Source organism: Hetaerina americana, unplaced genomic scaffold (genome assembly GCF_022747635.1).
Source record: "Hetaerina americana unplaced genomic scaffold, ioHetAmer1.1.p SCAF_8, whole genome shotgun sequence".
Classification (NCBI taxonomy): Eukaryota; Metazoa; Arthropoda; class Insecta; order Odonata; family Calopterygidae; genus Hetaerina; species Hetaerina americana.
The window spans coordinates 64,351,232-64,368,378 of record NW_027287427.1 but is presented as its reverse complement, the minus strand read 5'-3'; the positions used below and the strand labels follow the sequence as shown (position 1 = coordinate 64,368,378).

Sequence of the window (17,147 nt, the reverse complement as noted above, 5' to 3'; positions counted from 1 at the left end):
GCCTCGAAAACTACTCTAAAACGTTTTTTTGTTGGAAACTATGTTTTTGTGTATAGAAACGTTTTTTCATACTTTACAATATGCAGACGCGGATAATGAAAGGCGAATAAATGAAGAAGGTATGGCTAGAGTATGTATATAAAAATTTGGAAATCACCTGAATTAGATCTTTGATTTGTAATTTTCTGAGAATATGCAAATCAGTAATGTGTTTTCAATTTTAGAACACTCATGGGGGTTATTTCCAAGTCTAAACATAATAGGTTTCATCAAAATGGGTGGAGATATTATTATAGCTGCAAATCAGCTATCATTTATGTACTCTTAAAATACCTCTTGTTATCCTGGCAGAACGAAAACGGTATTTCATCTTAGTTTCTAACTCATAGAATATTCTTATTGAAGCTCTTAATTTAATGTTTTCTCTTATATAGTAACCCATGTTGTTTACGTTTTATGTGGAATCTCTTTGCATACTTAAGATTTATTATTGGCCATCTATTTCTTTCTGCGAATGAAATTAGCGATGAGTTTATTGTAATACATGGATGACATATTATTACAATGGTACATACTCTAATCGCTTGTTGAACTGGAATGAAATGCAAACATTCAAACAATAGGAGACTGTGTGAATTTATATATATATATATATATATATATATATATATATATATATATATATATATATATATATATATATATATATGTGTATATTTATATAATAATTAAAAGTTTTCATGTGTGATTAGGGAATTAGGTAAAATAAAATAGGCATATATTTTGAAGAATCAGTTGCTTGTAACGTTAAGTAATTTTCACCATCGTTCCATGAAAATAGCTCAGAAGTGTTATAATTGCTAATATCTTTATTAACTAAATAAAAATGGAATAACATTAAATTAAGTGTGCTAAACAATGGCTCATATGTACTTAAAATTACTGAACATAATCGAAATCATTTTCTGCCCTCGAAATAATGAACTAAAACAATTTTTGCTTAGTTTATAACAGAGCATTTTATATCTATCTTCGATCAAAAATGTCATATTCTGTACAAGAGCTCAAATACCTTGAAAGGATAAATTTTCGATCTTTTTTATCATCAATGACTCTCCTGATAAATTACACTCTTATATGCACTTGTTGAAATAGTAAGCCAAAGACGGTAATCAGGGTTTTCATCAATGAAGCATTAATTACTTGAATCTGATTTCAACTTATCGAACGCGGAGGTAGCAATGATAGCATAGTAATACCATTCAATAACATATTATGATTCAATATATGTAGGATATTCATTGCTAGAGAACTATTTCTTTCAACGTACGTTCCTTGAGGTTGAAAGGTTTTAATTCATTAATGAATCACATAAATATATGTAGTAATAGAAATCTATCACAAAAGTTGTGTTGAAAAAATATTTCGCCATGAAACGGCGATAAAAATCAATAAACTCACCAAATGTTGTGAATGCATTATAGATTTGGGAAGTTTGTTGGTAGTGAGCCTTCAATTGAGGTAAAGTTGTCGTCTTTCCTCGACCAAAAATCAAAAAAAGAGTCAAGAAAATACCTCATGGCTAGTTGCTAAATTTTCAAGTCGATATTTACAAATTATTCCTTGATTGCAAAAATTCATAGGAAGCCTGACTATCGTCTAGAAACCGTCTCACTTAAGACAGAAAGGCACAGACCCATCCAGCGATTGGACGACCAAACAAAAAGTATAAACTGTTGACTTTTCTGGAAACTGAATGATCTTACAGCCAACCCGTTAAAATTTCTCCCGTGACTTTGGATTTCCCGGGCTTAATGGGCTCCGGTCTCTTGGGCTCCGGGGTTTTGGCCGCTATTGTTGACCCTTCGCTCGCCGCTGGGGAAGAACTTTTTGGACTCGGCTCCGGGGAAGATTTGGGGCTCTCCTCCTTGGCGGGTGACCCTTTCGTCGATGGCTCCTTCGGCTCCTCGGGGATCGGTGTTGAACTCCTCTTCGGAGGGTCGGGCGACTTCGGTTTCGGTGCTGCTTGGCTAGGCTCTGCTTTCTTTTGCTCGACCGGCGGCTCTACCTTAGGCGGGGCCGCCGCGGGTTTCGGCGGAGCCGCTGCGGTCTTTGGCTCCATTTCGACCACGACCGAGTCCGACTTCGCCTCGGCCGGCTTCGGGGGCGCAGGTGCGGCTTGTTTCTCCATGGCCTTCTTGCTTTGCGGCCGCGGCCTCGCAATTGCGCTCGCCACGGAAGTGATGGACGCGTTCGCCGAAGTGCGCGGTTTCGGTGCCTCCCCGCCTCCCGCTGGCTTTTCCGATCCTTCCTTGAACACTTGGTCGTCCCCTTCTTCTTCGCCTCCCGTGGTCTCGTACTCTTGTTTAATCTTGGTCATCTTGAACTTGGCGTAAGCAACCCTCGCGGCCGGTGGAACGACGTTCAACTTCGGATTGTACTGCACCAGCTTCTCTTGGTCCATCGACTTCATTGCGCTGTTCTCGTTCTGGATGATGTGCCTCCTCAAACTCTGCTGAGATCTCCTGATGGCCATTTCATTGGTGCTCCCTATCGGGTCCCTCTTGCTCGCCCTTCGTTTCACCTCTGCATTCCAGTCCTTCCCACTTGCTTTCTTCTTGCCGATGGCCTTGGCTATCTTGCTGAATACGTCCTTCGGCTCCTTCTCCGATTGGATCGCGTCATGGATCACTCCCTCCACGAAACCTATCTGGAAATCTTTAAGTAGTCGACGCTCCATTGTCCTTCCCTTCTTGCCAGCAACTGAAACATTAGAAATGGAACGTCACATTGGTGTAAAATATTCACTTAATAATATGAAATAGTGAGTAACGGGGTAATGAATTATAATAAGCAAAACTAGTTACTTTCAAGGGAAATATATAGCCAACATATATACATTTATAGTATATATGTATATATATATGCGTATATATACATATATATGTACACACACACATACACACACACACACACACACACACACATATATATATATATATATATATATATATATATATATATATATATATATATATATATATATATATATATATATATAATAACTTTATCCAAAGTGAGTCAACGTATGTGTATATATATATATATATATAAAATATATCCTCCCGTATGTATTTTTATACTTAACCATAAATACAATAATCAACCCTTAGGTCGATTTGATAGGTGATGATAGTACTCAGCACTAAGTACTAAGAGTACTAGATAGCACTCACGCCCTATGGCGTGTGAAATTCACAAATCAGGGTAGAGGGGGCCAGTTCCTTTCCCTGTGCTGGATATTGTTTTCCAGGAAGGTCTGGTACCCGAAAAACCACATAGCTTGGGTGAAGCTGCAGGTTTCCATGGAGGCTTGCCCGGGAATCGAACTCGGGCCCTGAGGTCAATAGTCCAACGCTCTATCCATGGACTACCGCGACCATATATATACCATATTTTATATATATATACATATATATATATTTATCAATATTGCCGTTCCATTGTTGTTGCCGGCATTCCGTTGGGAAATGACTTCTCTGAAGTAAAAGTTGCTACGTAGAATAATTTGACTCATTTAACCCCATTATCCTAAATTAAACGAAGTTATGCTGTTTTATCTCGTTCTCGTGCTTCGAATACAAATATATACTTCATTTATTGGGACAATATGAATGAGTGTGCCCCGAGGAGTAAACAACTGACTCGGGCTGCTTCTTAATTATTCAATATGCCATTATCTTAAGCGATGATCAACAATTAAAAAAAACCTTTAAATTTGACTTTTGAGACAATATCCGAATATAATCAAGCATGATATGCATTTATTAAGCAAAAACAAGATAAATTCAATTTTTATTTTCAACTAACGTTAGTTACTCGGAACCACTTTTTGTGATAACCTCTCAAAATTAAGATGGACGAGTTTGAATTTCGTAAAGATTTAATGAAAGTAAGCGTTGGAAATCGAATGTCTGTGACCGCCACGACAACGTTTGCTTTGAATCCAATTGGGTTGACATTTAAAATTAAGATGTTTAGCAAAACAGTAGTGAAGGAGCCAAGAGGTGGTCACTTTCAGCATTAGTTCCCAAAGTATACAATTGACTATTCTAAATACTAGTGATGTTATAGGCTAGACGGAGTGAAAAGATTAATAGTCTCGTATGAAAGATGTTTTCGTTACGCGTCGTTTCTTTGTCTCCCATATCCGGCGTCTTCATTCCATTGGTCTTCAAGATGTCAATGAGCTCGTATCGGAGAGTTGAGATGTCCTGACGGATTTCCATGACGTCGTCCTCGGTAATGCCAAATTCGTCTCTCTTCCTCTGCTCGGCCGTCACGTAGCGTCTTACCAGCAGCGTCATAACGCCATCGTGGCGCTCAAGGGCCTTGTCACGTGACTTTCTCTGGAAAAAGAAGATGAGCCAGGAGTTAACATACGTTGTAATCGTGCATAGGTCAAACAGGTGATAAAATATAAGCATCGGGCGAGTCTATAGCAAAGGGTTTTGCTATTTCAGTTGCATAGGAATATATTAAACTACTCACTGGAACGATAAAACTTAAGTTTAACTAACTAAACCTATGTATTTATCCAACAGAAATGGATTTTATGGCATCCATTTTTTTAAAACCCTTGTTTGGCTTCAACATCGAAGGGAAATTACTTAGCTAAACATTTTGGTTCCTTTCAAGTTAATGATGCCAAGATATGCCTCTCTAACAAAGTTTTCGGTCACAATTTATATTTACTTATTTGTATTAATCAATTATTAACTATCCGGTTTTGAATTACATAATCAGCTGCTAAGTACAATTTCAACTTTAATTATTGAGCCAATATGTTAAATTCAAGAAAATCTAGGGTTAAAAAATTAGAGTTTATTGGATATAGTTACATAAAATCCTTTCGAGTCTTGTCTACTCACATCATGATGATCTAGTAAATTTTTTTCGCATTCATTTTTATGATAAATTTAGGAAATATCCCCAAAACCTGATTTGGTATCCTCCGGTTTGGTATAAAATATTTTACATGTATTTCATGCATGCATTTTAATTTTGTAATTTTATTATTTTTGCTAACCCTCTGCTTGAAAATTCATTTTAGAATTATTTTTGTTTTCGGAAGTGAGTTTGAAATAATCAATAGCTATTGTTAGTAGATAACAGTACAGTGGAACCGCACATTAATTTACTTCAAAGTACAATAATTTATTCCTCAAATCTCTCAGAGTAATTTCCATAAGATTGTTAAAAAAAAACTTTCCTCCAATAAGATTTGCGATTTAAATGAGAGCGTTGTCTTACCATTATCGACCCGCTAGTTTTTTTCTTATCTGTGCATCCGAACATGGCTGGGGAAGGCATTAGGTTGAATGGTGGTGGAATTGTGTCGCCTTCTTCAAAGTAGCTCATCCACAGCTTACTCCTCGCGAATTTCCATTCGGTATCGGAGCGTTCCTGAAAAAAGTTTTAACTTAACTTTAAACATTAGGCTCACTCACATCCTACCCAACGTATGGAGACACAATATTTTAAGAATTATTTCAGCCTATGTTACTACATAATATTATATTTTCCGAGTAAATTAAACGTATATGTTTTTATTTTTTTCTATGATGTATGGTGCCATGAGTAACTTCAAATATTTAAATTAGTGAAACATTTGAAAGAAATAAATCTATAAAATAAATAGGTATTACGTTTAAATGGGTCAATTGATTTTTTAAGGAATTATTCAGGAATTAAGAGACCATTCGACGTGGTTGTAAAAAGTTTAGCTTAAAATTTCGCAGACTTATTTAGCTGATGATGTAATTGGAATGCAGAATCTTATCAGAATAGAAAATATGACTTACCAAGCTCATTATTTTGTCTTCATAAAGTTTTCCATTTTATCGCCAAAAAAAGGTATCATTACTAGACGACGGTAGCTGGTTGCATTATTTAGGCATACGCATTTAAAGGTTTTTTCCTACCTCTACTGGACGAAATGAAGAAACTGTTTCGAAACTATCACTTCTTAAATTTTATTCATAAATACAGATATCCAAATTTAAAAAAATAGCTTTGCTGTTTACACACTTTTTCATTTGTAGCACATAACACAACTAATTTGCTATCCTCACATGATTATGCTTCTGTGTAGCAAAATGTTTTGTGTAATGTACGACGATAAAATAGTGTAAAAACCATAAAGTTATCTTTTCAATCATTAATATCATATATTATCAATTATTGGTGATATTATGATATCATATGTCATCCTGATATAATCGATTATTGATATAATGACCATAAAGCTTCGTCTGATTCTATTAGGTTTATTAATTCGTAAACATGTAGTTTTTTTAAAAATATCTTTTCCTGCGCGGCATTCAGCATTTGCCCTATTCAGGAGAATGAGCTGACGCCTGTGAAATGGTTGTCCAGCCGATCACTTTTCACAATGTTTAGCTTCGTCTTTTTCTTCGTGGAAAATCGCATAACCTTTGTCTTATTAATATTGATTCTCATCCCATACCTGTCGGACTGAATTTCCAATTCACTCAGCAATGCTTGCAACCCTTAGGCTGACTGATAAACTAAAGCTTGATCATCAGCAAACCTAACTGATTTTATGAATTCCCTGCGAACTTTCATTCCTATCTTCAGTTCTTTCCATTCCTCTTTTTATCATTTCCTCCAAATTCATATTATGCGTTGAACGTATATATGTAGACCAATATAAATCGGAAAAACGTGTTGAGGGAATATCGAGGTATGCATTTCCATTTCAATCCAAAAGCGGAATTTTTTAATAAAAATAATTCTTCTTCCTTTATTACGTATTCGAAGAATCTTAAAATAATAATAATATATGAGATAAACGAGGTGTATCCGAAATGTATCCAAACTGCGTTTTTAATTATTTTTTTCATTGCGAGGGTGTTGTGCACTGCAAATTTGCTCTAAGAGGTCAGACGATCAACAAAGAATATTACGTTGAAGTTCTGAAAAGATTGCGAAATGCAGTGGGAAGAAAACGACCGTGTCTCTGGTCAAGCGGTGCCTGGCTTCTTCGCCACGATAATGCGCCAGCGCATTCATCGAGCCTTGTGCAGCAATGTTCGGCTAAACACAAGGTTGGACAGCTTCACCAGCCTCCGTACAGTCCCGATATTGCTCCCTGCAACTTTTGGATGTTCCCAAAATTGAAACTGACGCTCAAAGGAAAGCAGTTCGACGACATAGAGTAATGCGATGCGCGAGGAGCCGAAGGCCATTCCAAAATCTGCGTTCGAGGACTGCTTTAAGATATGGAAGAACCGCTGGGAGCGTGTGGTTCAATCAAATGGGGACTACTTCGAAGGATGCTACGGCCCGGATGACGAAGTTTAGCATCAATTAGGGAGATATGAACGCTGGTCGGATAGCTTTCGGACTTACCTCGTATCCTCTAATAGAATAGTGATTACTTAGTTTTTACAACGATTAATCTCAGTGCGTAGTTCACTTAACTCTCCAACAAATGAGCAAAGTAAATTTTTCTATGAACGTTTTATTTTAATTAACGGAGTTGGGAACAGTTTAAAACCGTGATATCCCTGCGCATTAGCATACTCAGTTTTTCTTTTGTCAATTTAAACTTGTTTATTCATTGATAATCAATTAATCGTCATTATTTTTATCAACGGCTGTTTGTCGGTCAAGATGAGTTTTTAGGGCCCTGGAATCAAGCACCACCGAACTTTTAAGTCACAGATGGCATGCCACTTACATGTACTACTGTTACAATAAAAAAGTTGTTGACTCCTCCCTCCCTGTATCTCTCTTCATTCAAATTTCTGGTATTTTCTTCCCCCTGCCTCACTTACCCACAATTCTTCCATCTATCGCAGGTTTAATCATTTCACTGCCGATATCTTCTACTTCTTCTACTTTTCTCATTTTCTTGAAATTTCTCCCGAAAACCTTCTTTATCTTCCGGGTACTTATTTTCATTTCTGAGCGGTGGGACTGTTGATCATTGAGCTGGTAGAATAAATAGTTCATTCGCTTATCATGAATTAAATTGTTGTCATCCTCACTGGTCAGCTTCGTGGTCGTCTAACCATTTCAACTCTTTCAACCATCCGAGGGAAGGGTTGAATAGTTCTACCTGAGTATTAATTAAATTGAATGGAAGTAGTATTAATCGAAGCAGTAATATTTTTCGCATCAATCTTGAAGCTTCAAAAATTACAGTCTTTGCACCTCTCTAAAGGGTTAATGCTCTGTGGAAAAACTTCTGTAAAAAAATCTATTTTCCCGATAGTAGTAATGCCTCCTAGACCTCCTAATTGCTCCCGCCATGAGCGAAAGATTTGAATGTTGGACTGAAGAGAAATGCAGTCCAAAGGAAAGCAGAATATTTAGTTGAGAACCAGAACAAGGAGTGTATTGATACTTACGGAAATGATTTGGTATGAATTGGACATCATAGCAATAAGCATGTTGAGGAGCACGATCACGTTGATCACGGAGTACGATCCGAACATAAGGAGAGCCCAGAATCGTGTGAAGCTCTTCACGCCGGTGAGTTCAAACGCCGTGAGATCCACCAGACCGAAACTGGCCCAGAAGAGGGACTGGGAAGTTTCGAACATGCTGTGAAGGGGATTTGAAAGTCGTATTTAATTCCCAAAACAACAAAGGGGGTGACTATTTCTACTAAATTGACCTTGGAGGAAAAGCAAGAACCTATGATTAATATAAAAGTATATTTTGAAAAATGATTCTCACATTACTTAGGCGGCCCTTGATCGATCAGTTCTGTTCACCTGAGGGTATTTATATTTCAAATAAGGAATATAAACTCTGCCTTTTTAAAACCTTACTTTGTTATTTAAGAAGAATATTAAGTGCATCATTGCAAAGTCATTAATGACAGAACGAGGGCAACAGATTGGTTTTCTTTATTGTAATGTTTGAGGTGTTTTTGTGAGAGCGGTAGGGGATTCGCTTTTAAAACTTGTATGTATTTAGAAAGTCTTGTGTTGTTAATGTATTTAACACTTTGATACGCTGTATTTAAGATGTTAGATGCTTGAATACAGCTAAAACATGTTAAATCATTATTACTAGGAGGGGAACGAGCAATATTATACATATTAGTTGATATACCAGGTTATTTAATTCATTCCATTAAGGCTTTGCATAGTTCATTTTGCAATATTGACCACAAAATTATATCAGCTATTTTTTTTAAACATGATAAACAGCCGCTTGTATTTGATATTCTGCCTTATGACTGACGCTTTTTTAATTCCGCTTGCATTTGAAGTAATAGCTTGAACCCAAGTTTACAGTGTGAATGGGTTTGAATACTTGAATATATTATTGAACTGAACCATCATGTTGGTTGTAAGCATACAGTAGAAATCTTAATCAGAAGATTAGGATTTAAAATTCCTAGCAGATATGGTAAATAGCAATTTTTAGGACTTACTTCGCAAATCGTCTCCAAATAGAGCAAGCCAATTCTTCATTGTCAAAATCAGCAAGTCCACTCGGTAGATGGTAGCAGCGTTTCTTTTCCAAATCAGCATAGTACCAGAGTAATTGGTTCATACCTGCAAACAGCCGAAGGACATTTTAATTTATTTATATAATCCTTTTATATTTAGAGTAGTGATGAATGGTATTTGTAAGTCATACCGATAAAAATGTAATTTTTTGCGAAGAAGATTTTTTAATGGTAATTTAAAATGTTCTAAATTACATATAGCTATACTCTGGGCTGTGCTTAAAGCTATCGAGCGCGTTCACTTGGTTACAGATAGAGAATAATTAAATCACTAGAAATAAAAGACTATCTCCGAAATAGGCGAGGGTATTCGAAAAGTAAACAGTTGTAGACAAGTTGGAGGCTAGTGCGTCCATTCCTTAGTATGATTGTTCCATCAAAGAATGCAAAAACCTTAGAGGGTGTCATAAATTGGCAACTGGACGCTACCAGAAAACAAATCAAATTACATGACATGGACTATCAAAATATTTATTTATTTTCACAAAATGATACTTAAATAATTTTTCCCTCGTGATATAGAGCTTATTATAATTATATCATCTCATGCATCAAAATAACTGTTTGGTTCGATCGTTGTGTTGATTTCTGTGCTAGTAAATACTATCCCATTCGACCAAAAATGCAACTTCAATCGTATTTTGAAGATTTTTCCCCACATTCAGAGATTTATTTGATGCCAGTGGATTCCTGTCGTTAGTTACCAAGTGAAATTTGGTTTTCAAGTACCTTCAACGGCGATGTAATTTAACATATTTACTGGATTAAGGAACTTATATATTGCACCAGTTAATTGTTTTTTGTTAGCGTTCATTTTCGTTCAGGTTATCACGTAAAGATAATGAGGGATTATATGGAAACGTTGAGTTGCATTTGACTTACCGCAACCGAATGCAAAGAGCACCAACGTATAGATGAAGAAGAATTTCAAGATGTCGATCACCATTCTTCCGAGGGATATCTGCAGCGGTCCAAGATGTGGATTGACACTAAATATGTGCACCAGCTTCAGGAAGCTAAAATATTAAACGGTTTATCTTTTCAGCATGTTTATTTAGTCTTGCAGAAAATTGCATGTGGAAATTTGACTAATTTTAAAATTCAAATGTAGGCTGAATATGTAATTGTATTGTTATTTCTGCACCTACGGTTGACTACACATCGCCACTGAACTTTATAAACCATTCACTCCGAAATCCTGAGAGTTGACTTTGGCAGCTTGATATTTTTAATAATTTAGAATATTGATAATTTAAGAATTACTCTGAAAATCGTATAGTAAATGGCAGTTAACATTCATTCATAATTTTAAATACATAAATATAGTAAATGGCAGTTAACATTCATTCATAATTTTAAATACACATGAAGAAGGTACGGATAGCATGATTTTAGTTTAAGTGATATTCCACACTTCTCTATACCCCCCAAACGATAGACTCTAATCGTTTATCTGGAGGTATGATATCAACTCATCTAGTTCAATAGAGATAACTTAACTGACTACATTTGCCAATTGAATGGCATCAAAACTATTAGTTTATGATTGTTCATTAAGCAAATGTCATTTATTAAAGCATTTTAATGATAGAGACAGTTTTAATGACTGTCCTTAGTGGAATATTCGAAGAGCAGCGTATAATGTTTTGCTCGTGGTTAATCACATTTTCATTATGGTTTTAATCAAAATAAATATGTAAAATGTGCGGAGGAAAATTTAATGAAAATTTAGGCATCAGCCTTTGCGTTTATAATGGGTATGGCGTGTCAACAGCAAAAATGAAACAGTATGATACCATAACAGGTGTCAGAAAATCAAAAGGCACCTTCCATTTTTGAAAAACATAATCGAGGAGGATAGCTCTAAAGTCTTTCGTATCAATTCAACGACAAAGAATAAACTTCATTAAATTTTTTTTCCTTACCATTCCTTAGCCATTGTACGTAAATGTTTTTTTTGGAATATCGCCTTAAAACTTTCATCCCATGAGCAATTTGATTATAAGAACTGAAGAAACTGTTGATTTCAGAGGAACGCTTCACTTTAGTTTCCAAATAAAAAAAGTGAATCTGAATTCACATTTAATGATATCTAGTGAAAGCAATATCCTTTTAGTGACTATTATCGAACATGCGGCGTACTTAATTCAGAAAATTTTTATTTTTTTACATAATAGATTGTTATTTTGAAAAACTTAATAATTCATTTAACCTTCTGGAAGTGATTCACTGAATTAATGGAGGCAATTTGCCCTATTGTTCGAAATTTTCTCTCTTATCAATCATTCTTACCTGAATATCATGCCCGCTGCAAATGCTCCTTCAGATAATAACATTGGATCGAAGGGATCCCATTGTTCTCTAGGGTACCAAGGGTTGCCCCCACGCCAGTATTCTCTCTGTTGACCCAGTGAAGATAGATATGAGTTTTTTAAATTTTTTATGTCATATACGAGGGTAGTCTGAAAAGTTTCCTACCTAACAAAGATAAAAGACATTTTGTCTGAAATTTTCTGAGTCGGAAACTTTTCAGACCACCCATGAACTATATGCTTGCCGGTTTAGTATATTTTATAAAATTAGAGACACACATTTTTATTGTACCATCCTTGAACTTGTTTAATACGTTGTCCATTTAGGTTTAGCTATGATCAATCTCGAAAGGATGTAAAAGATGAAACTTAGGTTCTCAAAATGTAAATTTTTAAAGTGCTGAGTAAAGAGGTAATTTAAAGTTCTGTCTAGAATAAATTCCTTAAAATTTGTTCATAGAAGTATTTTTGATAAGAAAAATCATAGTTTTGGGTACTTGATCAAAATGTAACGTATAAATTTATCTGAAGATATTTTCGTTTGTAAGTTTCATACTTTTACTTACCGTGGCTATAAACCATGAGACTGCTCGTAACATAATCCATATAGTATAAAATATATTTGTTATCCAGTCCACTATGTTCCATAGATCTGATATATATTCCAGTAAGCCGTCCTCCCATAAAGTTGTCACTTCACTCCATAAAATACCTGCAACAAAAATTTAGAATTTCCTGTGAGACCGAAGGAATTTTAAATTTCACTTCGCATGTTTATCATCTGCTATATTTTTTATGCTATGCTGATGTTATGACTATTATTTTACAGAGATTAGTAATTTAAAGTTTCCATTTTTACTGATTACAAAATATGTTAAATCCTTTCTTTGCTACGAAGCATGTGAATAGTTGGACGAGAATTTATATACTTGGGAATTAAATTTGAAGAATAAATGTTATTACACGCCAATCATTAAATTGATAAAACCCTTATACAATATCAACTATTCACTCCCATAGCAATCACATCACTAACGATATGGTACATTGAGGAAATGATCAATGAAAATTTTCCCGAAAATATGCAACTAATTAAGGCTCAGATAAAATTGAGCATTTTATATTTTTTAGATTACTGACCAAAAACGTAAGTCATGACACAGAATTCCACAAGGCCGGGTAGTGAGCCGCGTTCCCTCCTCTTCCAATCTTCCAGGATGACTTGCATCCAAGCCGGGCCAAACCACTCGATAACCAAATACTCAGCTCTTTGAGAAGCAGCACCCAGTAACACTACGACGCAAAGAGTAAAAAAAAAGTTTTAGTTTTTGAATTTGAAGTGGAAAAGAAGTACATGTATCCTTTTTCACTCCAAACGAACGGAATGAAATGAAATTTCATGAAAAGAGATGTTGTTATGGAATATTCGCCCCTCCAAAATAATTAATGTCCACTATATCCTTAAACGAGTTGGCATATTGGGAATTCGATCGTTGCTTGATTTTATATTTCCACTCGTTCCTATTTGTTTCGACAGTTTTTAGTAATTTTTAAAAACGCATGGGTATTTTATTCCGCATCTCCCGAGTGGGTACAGAGCGTCGATTCTATTAGATTATGATTCACGACATTCAATTTTTACGGAATACCCATTACCCTTTTCTCGTTAATACAGTCTTTTTTATTAAGTTATATTCTATTTTAAAGGAGTGCGTGAGGAAAATATGTACTTAGGTTTTCAGGACTGTATTCAAGACAGTCATCCTGCCGTACGCTTTCTCGAGGATTTTATGATTTTTAATTTTTGAGATACGTATGTTAGCGTGCGACAAAAACCGTCAGCGTAAGGGCTGTTCGCAACATAACAACATTTAGAGACGATTATGGTAACTTATTTAGTGTTATAGATGTGAGGAAAATGCCGGTCATTTTTATTATTTTGTGACCGTGGTGATATGGACTCTGCAGTTCACCTTCATGGACATGATACTTACTTAGGAAGAAGGCGTAAGAGGAGGAGTGAGAGATGAATTTCACGAACGGTTTCTGCATGAACTTCCCTTTCTCCGAGTCGGGCATCATTAAGGCGTAGGTGCTGTTCACGGGAAACATTGAGCCCAGCTTGGCTACTTCTACCAATTGGGCCACCATGCTCTTCCTTCGAAAACCCGGAAGTCCATCGTACCAAATCTTGGCCAGCAGTTGTTGGACGTTTGGATGGGCGACGAACTGAGGTCGATTTACCGAAAGGAAAAAATGCATGAGAGAGTGCGCAAAGGTCGTCTTTTGAAGGAAGATTTTCAACAAGCAAAATGTGTGTGTATCCACAGTACTGATTTTTCTCCTCTATAAGTTTCAAGTAACCCAAAAAGATCCATAATTTTGTGGGGGAAAAAGATAACAATTTGATTTTCTTTAAAAGTCATTAAGTCGCATTGAATTAATCCACAGTTATAAATCACAAGCTTTAATTTGATCCTGCTAATAACGCAAACAGCATTTGTGTTTTGAGAGGTCTTCTTCCAAACGAACAAATATCTTCTTCCATATGAATGATTCGGTGTAGTGTGAACTAAAATCTATGAGGTTTATAGAATTAAATGATCCGGATATTCGTGAATTAAACGCCTCTGGTTTCATTATACAAATAAGCTAGTCGTGAAAAATAAAAGTTTTATTATTCCAAAGAATCTTTGAATAATATTGAATAATAAATGGATAATCACAGAGGAGGAACCCCCACCTGCTTCTGCTTGTACTTGATGGCTAATTTGAGACGTTCCAGTGTCTGCCTCTCGCCAGGTTCCCATGGCTCGCCACCCGGGTTGTGATTCAGCATGACCTCCAGTTCCGTCGAAGTTCGCGCGTGGTCCAGAAGTGCTGTGGCGAATTCTTGTGTTCCAGCACGCATTTCCTGCAGAGAAATAATTTTGAAAATGACTATTCAGCCAACCACCCGATCTTCTGTTTGGGAGAATAATGTCTCCAAAATTCTGAGAATAACTTTCAGAAAACGTTTAAAATCGTTTACTTACAAGGTAGTAATGGTATTATACGCCCTCTGAGGCACTCAAAAACGCCCTTAAGTATCTGCTCCAATGACAGTTATGCTCTTTAATATAATTATTTTATCGTATCTAAAATTAGCTAATTGGTTGTGCAAGTAAAAAGAGCAAAACCTCGAGTTTTGTTTTATTTTTGAATGCAGAAATACCGGAAAATGTCTTTTACTTTGGAGATTGATAAAGTGAAGCAAGGGAGATGTGAAGAAATGAAAGGCATTTTAATTACACCTGCATCTATGCAAACTTTTACGAACGAAACTAAGGGCATAAGACAGTGGGAGTCTGGGTATTAGCCATGATGATAACATTTAAGGTGAATTTAATGTGCTTGTTAAAGTAATTTCAGGTGGCATCAAGGTTTTAGGATTACATAAATTGTGGTAAACCCTGATTTAGTTGTAATCATATCGATAAATACAAGAGTATTGAAATGTCTCTTGTCTAGTCTTTTTCTCTCATTTTAACCAGGAAACATAACTTGCAAATATTGGTGCAAGTAACTCACCTGATGTCACAATCAGTTTCTAGAGTCATGTATCCAATGCGTACAATTCATCTTGCTCCCTGAAAATTTACGAATATCTTAATATCGCATGCAGTCTTTAAATGTGAAGAGGTCATTCTAGTTTGTACGATAGTCCCGTCACAATGACGTCCTCAAATCGTTTTAACGTATCTATAGGTCCAATTGAAAATGTTTCTCCCATTTTTGACGTTTCTTCTTTATTAGGTCTTTTTTTGTTAATTCTAAAAGTTATGACATGCTTCAAACTTTGCCAAATGATTGAGAAGCAACTCATTTCTTTTATTTTTTCAATAAATAGCCTACAATACTCACATCTAATACAGCGAAATTAGTTCAAAGCGAGTTCTCATATCTAAATGAATCTTTACTGCTTCATAGAAAAACTTTACCGACTTATCTTTGTTAGTTTTCCTGGATATTCTCTTCTTCCTTCCTGACAAGTGCTTTCACCTTCTTGTACAGTGCACCAACTCCACCCTCCCTTTGAAAAATACCCCCATCCCGCATTTCGTAATTCTGAACGCTTTTTTGCCCTATTATTTTCTCGCTTCAGGGTACCGGGTGTTCAAAATGAATGCAGGGGTTTTAAAGCTTTCTTTTTCGGTGAAGTAACTGTTACTGGTTTCATATCTAAATGCGCTACAACTATGGCTCTTGCCTCAATTGGAAGAAGCTGAACCAAGGAACTTTGTTTGGTAGCAAGATAGTGCGCCGCCTCACAGGCATAACTCACTACTCGATTGGTTAAACCACGTCGTACCCGATCGCTGGATTGGCCGCGCAATGGGCCGGGTGACAGAGCTTGTCTCGCATAACCTCCAAGTTCATCCGATCTCATGCCATGTGATTTTTACTTTTGGGGGTTCACCGAGGGTCAAGTGTATGTTTCCGCTACCAGCTGACGTACCCGACTTTAGAAACAGGATTGAAGCAGTTGTTGCCATAATTACTCCTGACACTATCATCAAGCTTTGCGAAGAACTCACCTATCGACTCAATGTGTGCTGGTGACAAATGGTGCGCACATTGAACACTTGTAGAAAAAACTGTTTGAGTTGCTCTTTTAGTTGATCTATAATTGTAAGTGAAATGCAATAAACACTACAAAATCTTAAAATCCCGATATTAATTTTGAAAGACCTTGTGCAAGTATTATTAATTTCTTTGTAATTTTTTCTAACCAAATTTCTGTTTACATTCTTCCATTTCCTTTTCTCTCATATTTTCCTAATCACCTAATCTGTAGTCAATGGCTGCATTACCCTTTTCCTATTTACTGTTCCTATAGTTCCGTTTTCAGCCTTTAATATCCCTTATTTTGGTATGTACCCATTTTTCATCTACTGTACCCTCCCTTCTATCAACAATCATGCATGTAATTTTCTCATCATTCTGGTGATACTCATTTCTTATGGTCCCGGTAACGCGTTGATCAACAACCTCATTCCTTATTTTGTCCTCTTGAACCTTTTGTTACACTTCAAGACTGCTAAATTATGATCCTGATTCGCATCTGCTTCCATTCAAAAACTGCGAATTAATCACGCCAGTGATGATTATCTTTCACTCGCTTTCTCTCAGCATAGTGATATTTTTACTAGTATTTTATAGATTTTATTTGAAGTACTTTCTGCTATTGTCGATTTCGCTTTGGAAGGATGTCATGAGATGATGACCGTTTAGACGGCACA

The 17,147-nt window shown here is 36.0% G+C and overlaps 1 protein-coding gene across 1 annotated transcript in view; it reads right to left on the bottom strand.

Moving 5' to 3' along the window:
- Positions 1-849: 849 nt before the first annotated feature.
- Positions 850-17,147, bottom strand: part of LOC139697880 (transient receptor potential protein-like) — a 38,170-nt gene continuing 21,872 nt past the window's right edge. Inside the window, exons 7-17 of the mRNA XM_071596741.1 lie at positions 14,609-14,779; positions 13,860-14,094; positions 13,006-13,158; positions 12,432-12,577; positions 11,846-11,952; positions 10,436-10,569; positions 9,476-9,599; positions 8,439-8,634; positions 5,314-5,466; positions 4,187-4,409; positions 850-2,763 (exon numbers count right to left, since the gene is read on the bottom strand). Of these exons, the coding sequence (XP_071452842.1) occupies positions 1,763-2,763; positions 4,187-4,409; positions 5,314-5,466; positions 8,439-8,634; positions 9,476-9,599; positions 10,436-10,569; positions 11,846-11,952; positions 12,432-12,577; positions 13,006-13,158; positions 13,860-14,094; positions 14,609-14,779 (2,643 nt within the window). The 3' untranslated portion in view covers positions 850-1,762. The remainder of the gene's footprint in view (positions 2,764-4,186; positions 4,410-5,313; positions 5,467-8,438; positions 8,635-9,475; positions 9,600-10,435; positions 10,570-11,845; positions 11,953-12,431; positions 12,578-13,005; positions 13,159-13,859; positions 14,095-14,608; positions 14,780-17,147) is intronic.